The 16252-nt window shown below is 37.2% G+C and overlaps 1 protein-coding gene across 2 annotated transcripts in view; it reads right to left on the bottom strand.

The window, feature by feature from the left end:
• Nucleotides 1-16252, bottom strand: part of macrod2 (mono-ADP ribosylhydrolase 2) — a 571390-nt gene that overhangs the window by 37077 nt on the left and 518061 nt on the right. For both annotated transcript variants that reach the window (XM_082154293.1, XM_082154292.1), the window contains exon 10: nucleotides 1417-1461. In XM_082154293.1, the coding sequence (XP_082010419.1) occupies nucleotides 1417-1461 (45 nt within the window). The remainder of the gene's footprint in view (nucleotides 1-1416; nucleotides 1462-16252) is intronic.

Raw genomic sequence — 16252 nt, 5'->3', positions numbered from 1 at the left:
TACAGTCATGTGAACAGCTTCTCACATTCTTAGTAAAAATCACAGCATGCATCACTGTTTTTTCTTTTACTTCATGTCGTTGAGGCATGAACATGTTCTCTTCCTCTAAGATGCTTCATTTAGCACTCCTTTCACTCTCTGTATTTTCAATCACCTAACTTTTGTGGAAACGATCAATGCTGGCCTTGTTACCTTGCCAGGAAACTTCAATCTTATAATTCCATGAAGTTTAAGTGACTGTTGGAGATGTTTGACCTGGGTTCAGCCTTCCAGCTCCACAATAAACCTACTGTACTTTGTTAGTTATTTTAACATTATTGTTAATAGGCATAGTAGCCTATTTATTAATATTTTGATATGTATTTTATTATTATATTTTCACTTTTTACTTTTCGTTCTAGTAATTTTTATTAAGTAATTTCAAGTACGTTTTGTGTAACTTATTTTTTATTTCAGTTTTAGTTGAAGTAATTTTTGTTGAATATTGAAAGTTGAAAGTTTTCATTGAATATATATATATTTTTATTTTATTTCAATTAACAAAAAACATTATTTTTTTTTATATTTATTTTTTTATATAGTTCTAGTTTCTACTGTAATCTGACTGAAACTCTAGTTTAGCAATCTCAAGGACTGGTATCATCCGACTTGTTCTGGTTTTGTAGTCCAGGCTAAACCTAGAGATAAACCCAGATTAGATAATCACTGTACGATGCTCAGTTGTCTTTTTGACAGTCGCTTAAGCAGGTTTGGGAACATTGTGGGTATGTAAGCTGGATTTAAGGGTCTAGCACTGGGAATTAGCTTAGCACTGAATCATTTGTAATGCTATACCTGCAGCCATGTATTTAGCTCCTGTAGCAAACACGCATTAGTCACAAAGAAACACCTTTATTTTCTCTCCCTTTCAAGGAGGCCTGCAGATGAAAACCTTGTAATCTTTTATGCTTTTCTGAAAGTCAACAAAGTAGGTAAGGTGATTTGCATCTGAATAGACCACCGTTAAAAGCTGACATGCAAAGCCAATTTGAATCCCATTTGATAATGTTTGATTGTGTCACTGCCAACAAGGTGGCGAGCGAGTCCGATTAGCTTTCAATCTATCTAAATATGGTGCAAAACAATTCAGTCCTGCAAAAGCACAACGCCTGACAACCTTCATCTCAATTAACTCGCCAAAAGACCAAAGGTGTGCATGGGAAAGCCAGCTAAACTATTTCAGAAAATGCAGACTCTTGTTTTCTTGTTTATAGGCAATTGTAGAGCTGCCACCCACAACAAAAGGCTCGATTAATCATGGAGCGAGCATTTCAGATGCCGTGGATTAAACTTCGTTGGGCTCCAGGATATTGGATGTGATCATTTCCCATCTTGTTTGCAAACGTGAACACAACATTAGGAAACACTGTCACTCACCTTGCTCCACTCTGGCATCGTCTTCTTTCTTATGGTCGTCATTATCTGCGAGAGACAGGAAGAGAAAACGGAGGTCAAAAGCTGCGACGGCAAGCCTGATATGATCAAAAAAGCAGCCTGGAGAGCGTGGATTTCCGTGGGCTCATCCCTATTAGCAGCGTAACGAGAATTTAGCAAAGCACGAATACAATACGTTTATTTACAGAGATGCCCTCTTTGCGAGACCTCAGAACAGAGCTGAACAGGAAACAGGCAGGACAAGCATTGATTTTTACATTAAATCCAAGGTTTCTCTAAGGATTGAAAATATGTGGTTTGTTGAGTCCCGCAGGCAGTTACTTCTAATGAAAGCTGAGCAGAGACAAGGCGAGAGCTCGCAGTCTGTTTGATCTGGATTGATGTATTATTTGAGTTCAGGCTGCTATCAAACGCTCATCTGTGGAAAGACAATCGCGCTGTTTGATATGATCTAAGCAGCAATTAAATTCAGCATTTGGTGGAGAGCCGAGATTGTTTCAGCAGAGGCTGAAGGCTCAATGTCTATAGCAGTGGTTCCTAACTGGTTTTACATTGGACATGACCCATCACGGTAGTAAAAAGTTCTATTCTACAAATCTAGAAAACAAAAACCTCCTTAATACTACCATAATCTGCATAGAATAATACAGAATTTTTTGGGGACAATTTTGTAAATGCAGAAAGAGCAGCCAATGTGGGATTTATTCTTCAAATTCTGGGCTAAATAGATTACTGAATATGAGAAATGCACTGCCATTAAGTGCATAAACATGTCAATGATATTTCAGTAAACTTAACTGGGCTAATAGCTCAAATCAAATGGCACAGTTGTGGATGTGGCTTCATGTTGCCCTGTTTGTCTTTTACTTACTCCAGGGTTTCTCAAACTCTGTCCTGGAGGGCCACTGTCCTGCACAGTTTAGCTCCAACCCTGATCAAACACAGCAAAACCTGAGCAAGCTAATCAATGTCTTCAGGATCACTAGAAACTCACAGCTAGGTGTGTTTGATCAGGGTTGGAGCTAAACTGTGCAGGACAGTGGCCCTCCAGGACCGAGTTTGAGAAACCCTGACTTACTCGTAGTTTTCAAGGATGTGACTAGCTTCAACCAAGTGACAAATTAATTAGCAACAAAATACTGCAGACTTTCAGACTTGCATAGCAACAAGTACAAATGATAAATGTTTCTCCTACCTTTTAAAGGTTGATTTATTTTACCAGAATATGCATGATTATATATTCTGCATTGTTTCTTTCCTGTGAGTGTGAACAGAACAGACCTGAGAACAGTTTTTGGGTCACTATTTATCCAACAGCCAACCAGTTTTAAGGTGATTTCCTTTTATATGTTTTAGATTTGACATTTTTATTATCCTTTTAAAATAGTATATATTTAAAAAATGCATCTTAAACATCTGCATGCTCTTGTGGTCCATCTAGCTCTTTTCAACGACAATGTGAAAAAAGACTAGAGACTCACTTTTGACTCCTGACCAATCCATTGAGATCCACTGATCTACAGGATCTGAGTGATTTGATCGGACTGTAAGTAAAAATACCTGTATTTCAGCCATCTGTCAGCTAAATATGCAGGGATCAGCATTCTTCCAATGCTCAGCTCTCTCTCTCTTCTCTCATTCCCTCCTGTAACAGGTCCACTGTTCTCTTTAACTCTGTTTTTTCTTTTTCTTTTCATCTATTCTTTTTTTTTTTTTTTACTCCCACCTTAGAGTTCTTGCCAAAGAAGTCAATATGTCCCCCGGATTTTGACTCTCTGTTTTTCTGCATGAGTCCCCTTTCTCTTCTTATATGATGCCAAATCTACTGGACCTGAAGCCTGGAGCCTGCAGCTAAGGCTGTTCCCTGCCTGGTTACAGCTTGTTAGCCATCCCTGACGACTGTAGCCATTACCACAAACCAAACAGGTTCCAATTCATACACCGCTAACTCATAATTAGATCTATTCTCATAGACTCCTTCTAGAAAACAAAATTTTTAAAAGAAACTCTAGCTAAAAGAGAAGTTTTTTATTATTATTATAATTTTTTTCATAAAGTCACCATAAAATGAAAATTATTTACTTTGTTACTGCATGTTCATGGTCTCAAGATTCATCGGTGCATGTTTTTCTAAAGTAAAACCAGTTCGTCTACGCAATCTAAAGGGTTATTTTATTTTGATAGTCCACTTTAGACATTCTAATAACTATAAGTAACCTTAACTCTCATTAGAGGATTAGACTGTTAGGTTAGGGTCAGAATAAGTTGGCATGTACTTGCAAAGTTACTTGTAGTCAGTAGAATGTCTGTTGGCAGACTATAGAAATAAAGTGTTAGCAGATATTAACCAGACAGTCTACTAATACACAAATGATAGTTAGTTGACATATAGTGGCAAAGTTACTTATAGTTAGTAGAATGTCTAAGTAAGAAAGTGAACTATTGAAATAGTGTTAACAAGGATTATTCTTCCTTTAACACAATCTTGCTTTCCAATTTAACAAATATTCAAATTCTTTATGTTTTAGCCCCATTCTGGTATATAACACCTCTTATTCACTGAACTCATAATTGATGAAATCAAGTTCACCCTAATTTTTTATTTTTATTATTGACAAAAACTCCTTAAATAAGTAGAATGGGTTGTGAATGGCAAATCACGACATCAAAAACAGCTTTTTTTAAATTTCATTTCCAGGCCTCATCAGCATGTCATCCTCAGACAGGCACTTGGTCACACACAGGAAAACACATTCACACACTCACACATCCAGCCTCTAGCAAACGCTCCTGCTTTGATAAAACACTCCTGTCATTTGTTCACGAGAAAAAAAGACTGTCAAATCTCCCTCAGGATGGTGGGGCCATGTTTTTCCCTTTGTTTAACACAGAATAAAAGCAGAACATGCATTTACTGTATATGTGGAAGAGAGGGGAAAAACAGTGACATCATAACTTGCTGAGTCATTCTGGACAGAGAGCAAAACCCTTAAGACAACCTTCAACAAGGAATACTGCCCTCTGTGCATAAATGCTGCCAGTTGATTGTGCAGTTTCACTATGAAAGTGTTGTAAATGTAACACACTGCTATGCTGGTCTATGATTTTTTATTTATGAATTTATGCTAAATGCAAAAAGCAAGATGTTGTGCTTGGTGCATTCAGCCATTGAATTGCAAAGAATTAAAAAAAAATATCTTCAAAAAATGTATGTATAAAAGCAGAAAGTTTTAATGAATATATATATATATATATATATATATATATATATATATATATATATATATATATATATATATATATATATATATATATATATATATATGAAAATATATAGGCTATAGATAGATAAACAGACAGATAGATAGATCTATTTTTTCTTCTTTTCAAATCAAACAAATGTTGCAGTGATTATGTGAGCTAAAACAATAAATGTCTAAATGATTTGGAAATAAACAAGACACATGTAAGCCAGCTAACCAGAGACTTGAATTCCACTGACCAGATGGACCGCACACACACCAACGTACATCCACTGTCTCTGCTCCTCGAGGAGAGCCAGACATGGGCCCCTGGGGGCCAGAGAGTGTGCTGGTACATGCTGCCTTTCAATCTGCTCATGTCTGAAAGCATTTTAATCAGTTGCAGCGCCTCCCAAACCAATCAATTACTTTAATCAATCAATTAGAGCACTGGGGTGCGACGAAAACCGGCTCCCTACCCACCATTTTTTTTCAATTGGATTAAAATTCCAGGCTGAAAATAATAATAATAATAATAATAATAATAATTGAGAGGATGCAATACTTCATATCCAACACAAAATGCTTTTTTTTTTCTAAAAACAACAACCCTAAAGTCGTTTAAAATGCAACGAGAAATGATGTTATGATCAAATTTCTACAGAAACTGGAAATATTCAGCCACTGTCTTGACATTATATTGCAGTGTGAAAGAAGCTGTGTACTTAATGATTCCATCTCTTGAAAATAACACACAGCTAAATCGCTGCTAGCTCCTCACCACTAGCGTAATGGCTGTATTCCTAGCTGTGTAAAGCCCCTCAACATGTTGGCACTTCAAAAAATTCCCATGGTGTGTTTGATGATATTAATGCACCGTAACACACTCAACGTTTGTTCCCTGGAGACTGAGGACGTTGCCTGCGCAGCCTTCATTTTCGACTCTTCCAGGGGTCCAGGAGGCCCCGTCGGCTTACGGCGGACGACCATCGTCTCACCGCAAACACCCGGCTTTACAAATGATAGGCGTTCTGACACAGTAACACTGGGAGAGGAAAGCCTCCATTAAAGATAGCAGGGGGGAGCAGTCGTTTGAGAACACGCCATAGAAACACCATGTAAATATGGATGTGGCTGGTGGACCAAGAGTGAGTGAGAGAGCGTGAGAATGAGATAGTGAGAGAGACAGAACTTCATTTCCTGACTGAACGTAACGAGATCTGACAAAACATTTTAATAAAACTACATTTCTTTAAATGACAAAATGTCAATGTCTGTCTCTCTCTCTTTATGTCTGTCTATCTATTTATTACTTATTTTGCAGTTTTTTATTTTATTTTATAATATTCTATATCTGCTCCATTGACCCACTTCATTGAAACACAATCATATCCCGTCTTGTCATATAATGAAACACAGAGATGGCACATCGTCTTAAAGCTCTTTCTCACATCTGATTCATCCTCATTCTATGACAAATGTATTCTTCATGGTCCCTTCACTGACTCATAAATGACTGAGTAAGAGGACAGCAGGCAGTGATCTGTGCTGTACTTGCTTACATAAGCGTTGGATATTATTTATTATACAACAGTTTGTTCTGGTTCTCATTTCTGATTGGCTGAGAGCCTTTTCCAGCGATTATGTGAGAACGAGGCCGACGAGCAAACCACCATAATTTGACAAATACTACTGTTGTTGTGAAACAGAATGCAGAGAATTTTAAGAATTTAGGCGAGCATGTACCTGTAGTTATTTAGACCTCAAATATGCAAACTTATATATAAACATAGCACCTATTTGACAATTTGTTAAGACGTTTTTCGTAGATGTGAGCTTCAGGCCTCGTACACCCCGAGAACAGCTTTATCTCGGCCAGTCCTTCGGGAATTGGCTGCTGGCTCTTATGTAGATAGTGTTGAAACATCAGGAATAATTTCAAATGGGCAATCTTTGGTCTATTCCAGGGCAAATCTATTTAGTTAAGGGCAAAGTTAAGTTTTATAACTTTATATTTTTATTTAACTGAAATCCTCTACTATAACTAGTGCTACTTTTGTACTTTTGACTGAACTGTTTGCTTGTTTATTTCCTATAGTACAAATTTCTTAATTTTATAATGGCTAATATTATTTATTTAAATATAATTTTTTATATAAATAACATGCCTATTTGGTGGTGAGAAAGGGTCCGTTAGTGATTGTGATTTCGTCTTCAGTGAAAGTTACATTATTACCCCATTAGATGGCAGCAAAGACTGTCTTTATAAGCGAGTCAGTAGCAAAAACTTTCATATTGAAAGGGACTGAAACAAGGTTGTAAACAATAAAACACAACTTACAAATGCATTGACTAGCGCTGTCATGGGAAATCCCCTTAAAGGGATAGTACACCCAAAAATTTATATTAGCCCATGATTTACTCACCATGAAGCCATCTTAGGTGTATATGACATTATTCTTTCAGACAAATACAGTCAGAGTTATATTAAGAAATGTCCTGGCTCTTTCAAGCTTTATAATGGGAGTCAATGGGTATATTTTTTTGGAAGTTTATCAAGCGCATCCATCCATGATTATGTGCTCGAAACGGCTCTAGAAAGTTAATAAAGGTCTTCTGAAGTGAAGCGATGCGTTCGTGTAAGAAAAATATAATATTTATATCCATATTTAAAACTTTATCGACAAAAATAACTAGCTTCTGGCAGACGGCCGTACACAAGTCGACTTACGCCAAAAGAGTTTTTTTTTTTTTTCAAAAGAGTAACACTTGACGATGTATGTGTATGACGTAGGATGTAGGAGCAACGTTTGACACTCTCACAGTTCAAACAAACATGGCTGGGCAACCGCATTCGTCATGACGTTGTGCGTCAAGTTCAAGTGTTACTCTTTTGGCGTAAGTCGACTTGCGTACGGCCGTCTGCCGGAAGCTAGTTATTTTAGTCGATAAAGTTTTAAATATGAATATTTTTCTTACAAGAACGCATCGCTTCACTTCAGAAGGCCTTTATTAACACGCCAAAGCCGTTTCGAGCACTTTATCATGGATGGATGTGCTTTGATGGACTTCCAAAAAATATACCCATTGACTCCCATTATAAAGCTTGGAAGAGCCAGGACATGTTTTAATATAACTCCGATTGTATTCGTCTGAAAGAAGAATGTCATATACACCTAAGATGGCTTCAGGGTGAGTAAATCATGGGCTAATTTTCTTTTTTGGGTGAACTATCCCTTTAACTGTTAAAACGACAAAGATATTACCTCAGCGGACACTTAAACTGATTTTGTGATTATGAATATAAGATTGGCCTGAAGAATATCAGCTAGATTCAGGTACACTGAAAAAAAAATATTCGATGAATTTAAGCAATTTTTTTATCGTAAGTGGTTGCACACAATTGAATTTAGCTACATTTAAACTAAAATGTATTAAGTTCAACTTAATGCATTTGTTTAAATGAAGCTGAAATCAATTGTGTGCAACCACTTACGATAATTTTTTTAATTAAATTCAACGAATAATTTTTTTCTGTGTATTAATGCACTCGCTTAGTTGATCTCTCTCTCTCTCTCTCTCTCTCTCTCTCATATAATACTCTACATAATACAATGAGCTTCAATGAAGCACCTCAGTGTCCCTTGTTCATTGCTAGTTCTAAAGTGATGTTTTAGAATTAGTAACAGAGGCTTGGGCTCAACTGTCAAACTGTAAACTTGAGATATGAATCCTTGGCAGAAGCAAGTAGTTCTGCACAAAAGAGGGGTTTTAAAAACACTCCATTGTTGTTTCTTATTTATTTACTCACTTGTGTCGTTGAACTGTTGTAAAAAAAACACAATATCACACTCGTAATCATTCGATATGGCTCTATCTCATCAAGGCTGTGATTGCCTACGACTGAATCACAGCCTTGCTTACGTAGAGCGATATTGCACGGGTATGAGTGTGATATTTCTTATGAATCATCTCACAGGCCTGAACCCACCAACTCCAACATAATGGACCTCAGACTGCTCTTTTGGGCGGTGAGGCTCTTGAGGGAGGAGAACAGGGGGATGCAAAGGATGTGATCGCAGCTAAGCGGAGTTGACAAGGCGACTGCGATGTCTCAGAAACTGACAGGACTTCAAAGACATTTCTCTTTTGAGAAAAGGAGAAAAGTCTGTTTTGGAGGAGTATGTCTGCGGTGGGAGGAGTGTTAGAGGAGTGCAGCTTGCATTGGGGATGCGAGTATGTATGAGGAACCCACCACAAATATGCACAGAAGAGTAAAGGACACAAGCATTTAATTTACAAGATTGACCCCTTAAATAGCTTCAGTGCACTTAGCTTTTATAGCTAACTGCTTTTTAAAAATGTAGTGAAGCTATTAAACTACTTTAAATGAGTTGCTTGGAAAGCTACATTTTTTATGTAACTTCCCCAACAAAACTTGTGCTAAACATTTAGACCAAATCTAACTGAAGAATTGCATTATATTTTACAATTGATGGGACAAGATATAGAATATAAAATCAAGTGTGAGAATCTGAGGAGGTCAGGCTATAGGAAAGAGGAGTTGGAGTTCAGTAATGTCAAGAATGATGAAATTTCATTCAAGTTGATATGTCTAAGATTGTAAAGATAAAGACAAAGACACAGAGCCTGATGTCATCAGAAAGAAGCAGTGTGATTGGATGACAGATGTGAGTGATAACCCCAACACACAAACTGAGCATAGCAACAGAAAGGAAAATGTACAGAATAGAACATGCAGAGACATCAACAGATGTAGTGCAGTTAGCTTCGACAAGTCTCATTCCCCAACATACTCACACATTCATTTCTTTGTCCGATCATGACTTTAAATAGAATACAAAACAATAGACAAGTGTGCTAAAGAAATAAGGGGGTTTCAGAAAACCTTCCAGCCTTAAGGGCCAATCCCAATTCACCCCTTGGCCCTACCCCTCCATTTTGCGTGTGCACGTGAAGGGCTGTCTCAATTATCTTTGGTTGGAGGGGTAGGGGTAAGGGGAAGGGCCAGATATCCCTTGAAACGAAGATTTTTCGGGACCACACTTCAAACGAAGGGGTATGAGAAATGTACCTGCATACACTGGCTACAGAGGCAACATGACTGCCAATAATCATTTTCTTTGTCACATTCAATCTTGTGTTCATATTTACGGTCATGTTCTTCAAAGAAACGGTTGCAAAAAAATCGTTAAAGTTGGTTAACAATATGAGGCGTGTAAAAAGCAAAAGTTTGAAGCGAAGTGGACGCGCGAATTCCGCGCCGCACTAAACGCCTCATTCGCGCCGCAAGACCTCCAGACGTGCGTAAACGCGTCTTAACATTGAAATCACTCGCGCCAGACGCTCTATTCGCATTTGGTGTGAACGCAGCTTTTAGGCGTTGAAGATATCGTCATCTCCGTTTTTTTCTGCAAACTTCAGAAGAAAAATACAAAAAATAGCTGTAACTCACGCAAGACTACAGCTGACGACAGCATCTTGGAAGTTTGTGATAAACATTGGCGCATCTCCTGTGACGTAGGCGCTAGCGACGATGTATAATGACATGTAATGGTGTAGTAGTGGTGTCCCATTTCTTAGGGGAATATTTTCACCCCTACGCCTTGACACTCTGTTTCAAGGGGCAAGGGTTAGGGGTAGGCGAAGGGGTATAAAATAGAATTGGGATTGGGCCTAAGTATGATTAGCAGTGATTCTTGTTTGTAAATTTCGCTGGTAAAGATCACATATTGAAAACAATAACAAATGCATATCTTGGTGACAGGCAGAAATAATCATGTTCATGGGTGAGCTAATGTATTAAAGTTTTATTAACGTTACTGTGGTATGAAGCAGGGTGTGGCTGAGAGCTGTGGGTGCGGAACGAGGCCGGTGGAGCGAATGCTAGTGAGAGACACCTGTGCAACACACCAGTCTTGAGTCCCATGTGACCCTTCTTATCTGAACTTGAACTTTGTTACAGTTACAGTACAGTTATTCTAATGAAAAACCCACAAGTGATGAATTACTACTCGTATAGGTCACTTAATTTGACAAATTAAAATTGTGGGGTAGCGCAGCGCTTTACTTGGTAAAAACAATCATACTAAAAATACATTTGTGTTGAAAGTTACATTAACGTTACTTTACTTATTGCACATTGCAGTAATCTAAATCGATATTAGAATATCAAATTAATAAAAGCGGGATGACTTGTGTTCCTAAATGGCATGCAATTCATTTTAAAATATATTGTGTGGTGGATTTTTATTTATTTATTACTGTAACTACAAATAAAGCTCTTTCTGAATATGCCATATACCACTTGACAAAATAGTGTTGTTTAAATGATACAAACATGTTACTCGTGGTAAAAAACAAGAAAACAAGAGATTCAAACAAGAAGACTAACCATGTTGAGCTATATAACAATGATTCATTTTCTGTCGATAAAGGTATCCAAACAGTTGCTCACATGTCTAATAAAACACATTATATATTAAGGGGAGACACCCCAGGTGAATAGGAAAAATAATAATAATAATAATAATAGATTATCAGCATGACACTTCCCCAGTTGATTACTGACATTAAGACAAATATCTTTTGTATTACAAGTTTTTAGAATATTTATGTTTTAAATATGCAAATTATGTAGTATCTCATTAAATATGTGCTAATTTGCATATAGGCTACTTCCAGAAGAGAAATCTGAACATTGGATAAAGCCAGATTCAAAATTATTGTTTCATTTTGTTGACATTTTAGAGTCAAAGGTTTTTTACACAGGGGATTCTGGATATCTCTTTTTATCACTCCATTAATCAGAAAAAACTGTCAACAGCCATAAAAAAATCAATTTTCACCCTGTTTTAAGGTATAAAATGTTGTATAAATCAGAATCTGAATGATATATGAACAAACCCCTCTGTAAAAACCTTAAGAATATAGACAGGAAATACAACTGAAGTGGAGATTTCTGGCTCAGAGAATAAAAAAAATTAAAATAAAAAAACATTTTGAGAAAATGGCCTTGTGTATTTTGGACTTTTTTTTCACCACAAGTCTGAAAGAAGACAGAGTTATTGAAGACAAATAGCCCAAAATCTCAAAATTGACCAGTGAAAAAAACAAACAATGTTTTTGCCTGCCGTGTCTCCCCTTAAAGCGTCTTTGGTGTTTTCATGGTTTCTGTGGAAGTTAAAGGAAATCGAAGAAATCGAGGCTAACGCGGATATGATGTCCCTGACAGGCAATATTTAGACTGGAAACATTTGGGATAGTACACAAGTTAACAAAATATATAACCTTGTTCTATTGGCTTTTGAATATTTTAATAAAAAAAATCTTACATATTAGGCCTTTAAGATCTCTGGATAAGCAGAAGCTAATAAACAATAAGCAGGCTTTTCAGGTAGTATGACTATTTATTTTGCTTAACACACAAAAAAAGATATTTTGAAGAACATTTTAGCAGTTTTTGTCCATAGTCAAAACAACATTGGACTCCACTGACTTTCATTGTATGGAAAAAACATTAATTTAAAAAAAAAGAAAAAGTATCTTCTTTTGTGTTAAACTGAAATACCATTGTGGTTTGGAATAAAGGTGAGTAAATTATGATAATTTTCATTTTTGAGTGAACTATTCCTTTAACTACTGCCGACTCTTAAACTTCTATCTTCCAGAATAAAATTTCTTGCATATTAACCTATAAACCAAACATATAAAAGAAAACTATAACATAACGGCATAAAAATAAGACTTTAAAGTACTTGTACTGCACATTACAGTTTCCAAAATCTGTTCTTTGCTATCATCTGGAAAAATTTTCTCATTTCTGCAGCTGCTTTTTTGGGGGGTGAAAATGACAGCTGGTTGGGAGGCATACACTGATGAGACAATTTTCCATATGCAAATGCCCTGTTTGCATGTCCCGACACTGTTCCTTTCTATTTGCCAGTTGTCACACACTTGTAAGGCTAAGAAAAAGATTAAAAGAACACACGAATCCTAACAGGTACACACAAACAAAAGTATTAAGAAGAATACTTGGCAAAACTGTTTCACAAACTGACAGTACAAAATAACTTCTCTTTTGTTAAGCAACCAGAACAAAGACGATTTTTCTTTCCAGTTGTATAGACGCAAAAGTAGACGAGGGGCTTGTATGAATACATGAGTAAGTGAGTGGGTGAGAAAGAGAGAGGGAGTAAATGTATGCGGCGTGCCAGAGAGTAGCCACAGCACGAGATGCGAGTGCAGCTTTAAAGCTCAGTTAAAACGAGCACGTCTCTTCCGCAGCTCTTGGCACGCTGGTTCCCATGGTGATGATGATGATGATGAGGTGTTCGGATCGAGCTGTCAGGCCCTTGTTATTTTCGCACATTTTACAACTGCCGCTATCAGGGACACCAGCAGAGCTAATTCAGTCCTATTGTCTCTCTCTCTCCATCTAAAAAGCATTTCAAACATCACTCCTCAACGATTCGCCCCGATATACCATCCTCATGATAATTTCGCTCTTCTGGAATGTTCTCTCCGTACGCGCTCCTTCTGCGTCAATCAATATCTAATATGCAGTCAGAGAAACATGCTAATGATGTAGCTAAGAAAACACAAATGATGCTGCTTGTTGAACAGTGAGAAAGACGAGTTTACTTCAATACAGATAATAACTCCATATGCCACTCATAACGATTCTCATATTAAACACAGATACTGTCTCGGAACAAGCAATTTAAATGATGTATAAAATACAGATTAAGAGAAACAACTACTTTGATTACATTAAACTACAATTTCTATGGTGGATTAGAGAGTCTGATGGCAAAACAAACAAACAAATAAAAAACAATGTTGAAATAAATTCCAGACTTTTTTGTAACGGTTTGCCATTACAGCAGGTGACCCTTTCTCTGCATCGCTGACCTCTGACCCTGTCAGACCACTCTCTCTGTTTATTAATCAGCGCATGTCTGCCTCCTCGACCCACATTTTAATAATAAAACCATTTGTGTGACTTTGAAACTATTAACCTGACTTCTCAAACTCTTTAAAAGCCCAGACTTTGAATTACTCTTTACATTGTAACATTACTATTGAGATTCATTTTAAAGAGGTAATTTAATGTAAAACAAAATGTGAAATTTAAAACAGTATGTAGACACATTTTGAAAAATGTTTTAGAGCACTGATTCACAAGGAAAAGCTTCCAAGTAAGAAACCAATCTTTCGGAAATGGTTGTGATGTCAAAATTAACATAAAACTACCTAGGGCTCCATAATTAATAAAAATTACGATAAGCGATTCACAAAGACTACGATTTAATTAAATATATGCATATGCATATATGCAAAACATAAGCATGTTTCAGTTCTCAGCTTGTGTGTGCAGCTTTTTTTCAGCGTCCCGTAGTGGCTTAGTTTGTAGTAAATACTGTTTCTCACTAACTTATCTCTGCATGTGCTGTGAGTTTGAGTTGCTTACAACATGCATTTAGGAATGTTTATTATTTTTATTACTAAGACTACGTCTGCATTAATCCGGATACATTTGAACACAGCTTTTTCGTTTCAAAATGTTCTCCGTCCACTCTAACGTTTTCGAACGTTTTCCACAAGTTTCTCATCCACACTGAAATGTTGGAAAACGCTAAATTCGCTTTACTGCGCATACGTAAAACCTCATAAAAGCTTGCTGAGATGATATAGATGGAACAAGACATAATAAAGTTATCACGCATTTCTTCTGGCAGGATCATTTTATTTAGCAAAAGTATTTCACCATTCACCGATGCATCCAGGTCGCTCTCATTATATGTTTGGTCTAAAACGCAATTGCCCTCATGTTTTGCCGCAGGACAGCACTCGCGAGTACATTTTCTGTCATCTTTTCAGGACTATGATATGAAGAGTGTACAAAGTAACATTTTTGCAACTATGTGAAAGTGAATAGCACAGGCACAATAGCAGTATGCACATACCTAGCTATCGGTACAATATGCATCACGTGACTAAACACGCGTCATTGTTTTCAAATTCCTCCATTTTCACAGTCCACACAACAATGCGAAAACGGCATTTTCAAATGTATTCACTTTGGAGAGCGTTTTCAAAAAGCTTTGTTTTCGTTAATAAAAACATTGTCTCAGTGTGGGCAGATGGCCAAACCGGAGAGAAAATACATATTAGTGTGGACAACTCTATTTTATTTGACAGTGAAATATTACATTAGTAATAATTTTGTAATAATAATAATAACCTTTTTTTCGCCCAAATTGTGCAGCCCTTTGACTGCCCATGCTTAAATACAAATGTAATATTCCGGCCATAATTTATACTTTTTTGGGGTAAGAAATCTTGATTAACATTATAAAGACTCACATCAACATCACATTCCCTACTGACCTTTCGAAGCAAAGCCAATAAAAACTTTACATGATGCATCACAAGACTATTTCCCTATTTCCTGCACACACACTTCCAGCTTTCTTGCTACCCAGTAACCTAAAAAAGAAAAAAACGCCTGTTTGATGTCTTTTCATGGCACAAAGCCATGATGCAAGTCATGTCTTTCACATGACTTGCATCATAGCTTTGTGCCATGAAAACACATCAAACAGGTGTTTTTAAGTGGGTAAAAACCCTTAAGTGGCGAAAACCCCTCATAAACAAAAAAATTATAAAATATGGTCTTTTAAAATGTATGATAAAGCATTTAGAACCAAACTTAGTTTATATTAGTGCTGGATTAAGACTTCAGTGAGGTCCAAATCACAAATAAATAGCAAGCGATAGAACAAGAGAGCAAGCTCATCCTGATTGGTTGTAAACTAAAAGAGTAGCGCCTCCGTCATCTCATTTCTAAACACTAATACAAGGAGACGTGCCTGGGAAACCGGGACCTGGCTTATATAATTACAAATTCTCAGGTGAATTCTATCTTTCAGCAAGACCTGGAATAGGGAAAGTGTGTGTGAGAGTGTGTGTGTGTGTGTGTGTGTGTGTGTGTGTGTGTGTGTGTGTGTGTGTGTGTGTGTGTGTGTGTGTGTGTGTGTGTGTGTGTGTGTGTGACAGGAACATGACAGAAACAAAACATTCAGCAAGTGGGGAAAAAGTGAGTCTTGACACTTATTATTCCACCCGGTCCACGACTCCTAGTGTGTGTACGAGGGGAGGTAATGGTGGATTATATTATTCTCCCGGTGCATTCAGGATTCCTCTGTTTGTTTGTGTGTGTGTGCGTGTCCATACAAATGATGAACCTCCTCCAGGCAGCGGCTCATTTGGAAACCTCCAGGGTTTCTTGTCATGGAAGTGAAGCGAGCTTCAGGCAGAGCGAGACAGCAGGACACTTGGGAAGGTCCAAAAGGGCTCCGGTGCGGCCTGCACTCACATTATATGTTTGTTTAGCGCTCAGGGAGACTGAAAAGAAGCTTCCTGAGAGAGACTTGGCCTTTAAAGAGAGAGAAACGCTACATGGGCGCACAATAGACAAGTTCCCATGGAACTACTGCAGCTAGTGTCTCATAAGGAGGGAGAGGGAGTTAAAAAAATGGAAAGAGAGGCAA

The sequence above is a fragment of the Leuciscus leuciscus genome (assembly GCF_965113295.1).
Source record: "Leuciscus leuciscus genome assembly, chromosome: 22".
Taxonomy (NCBI): Eukaryota; Metazoa; Chordata; class Actinopteri; order Cypriniformes; family Leuciscidae; genus Leuciscus; species Leuciscus leuciscus.
This window is presented reverse-complemented; position numbering and strand designations above follow the sequence as displayed.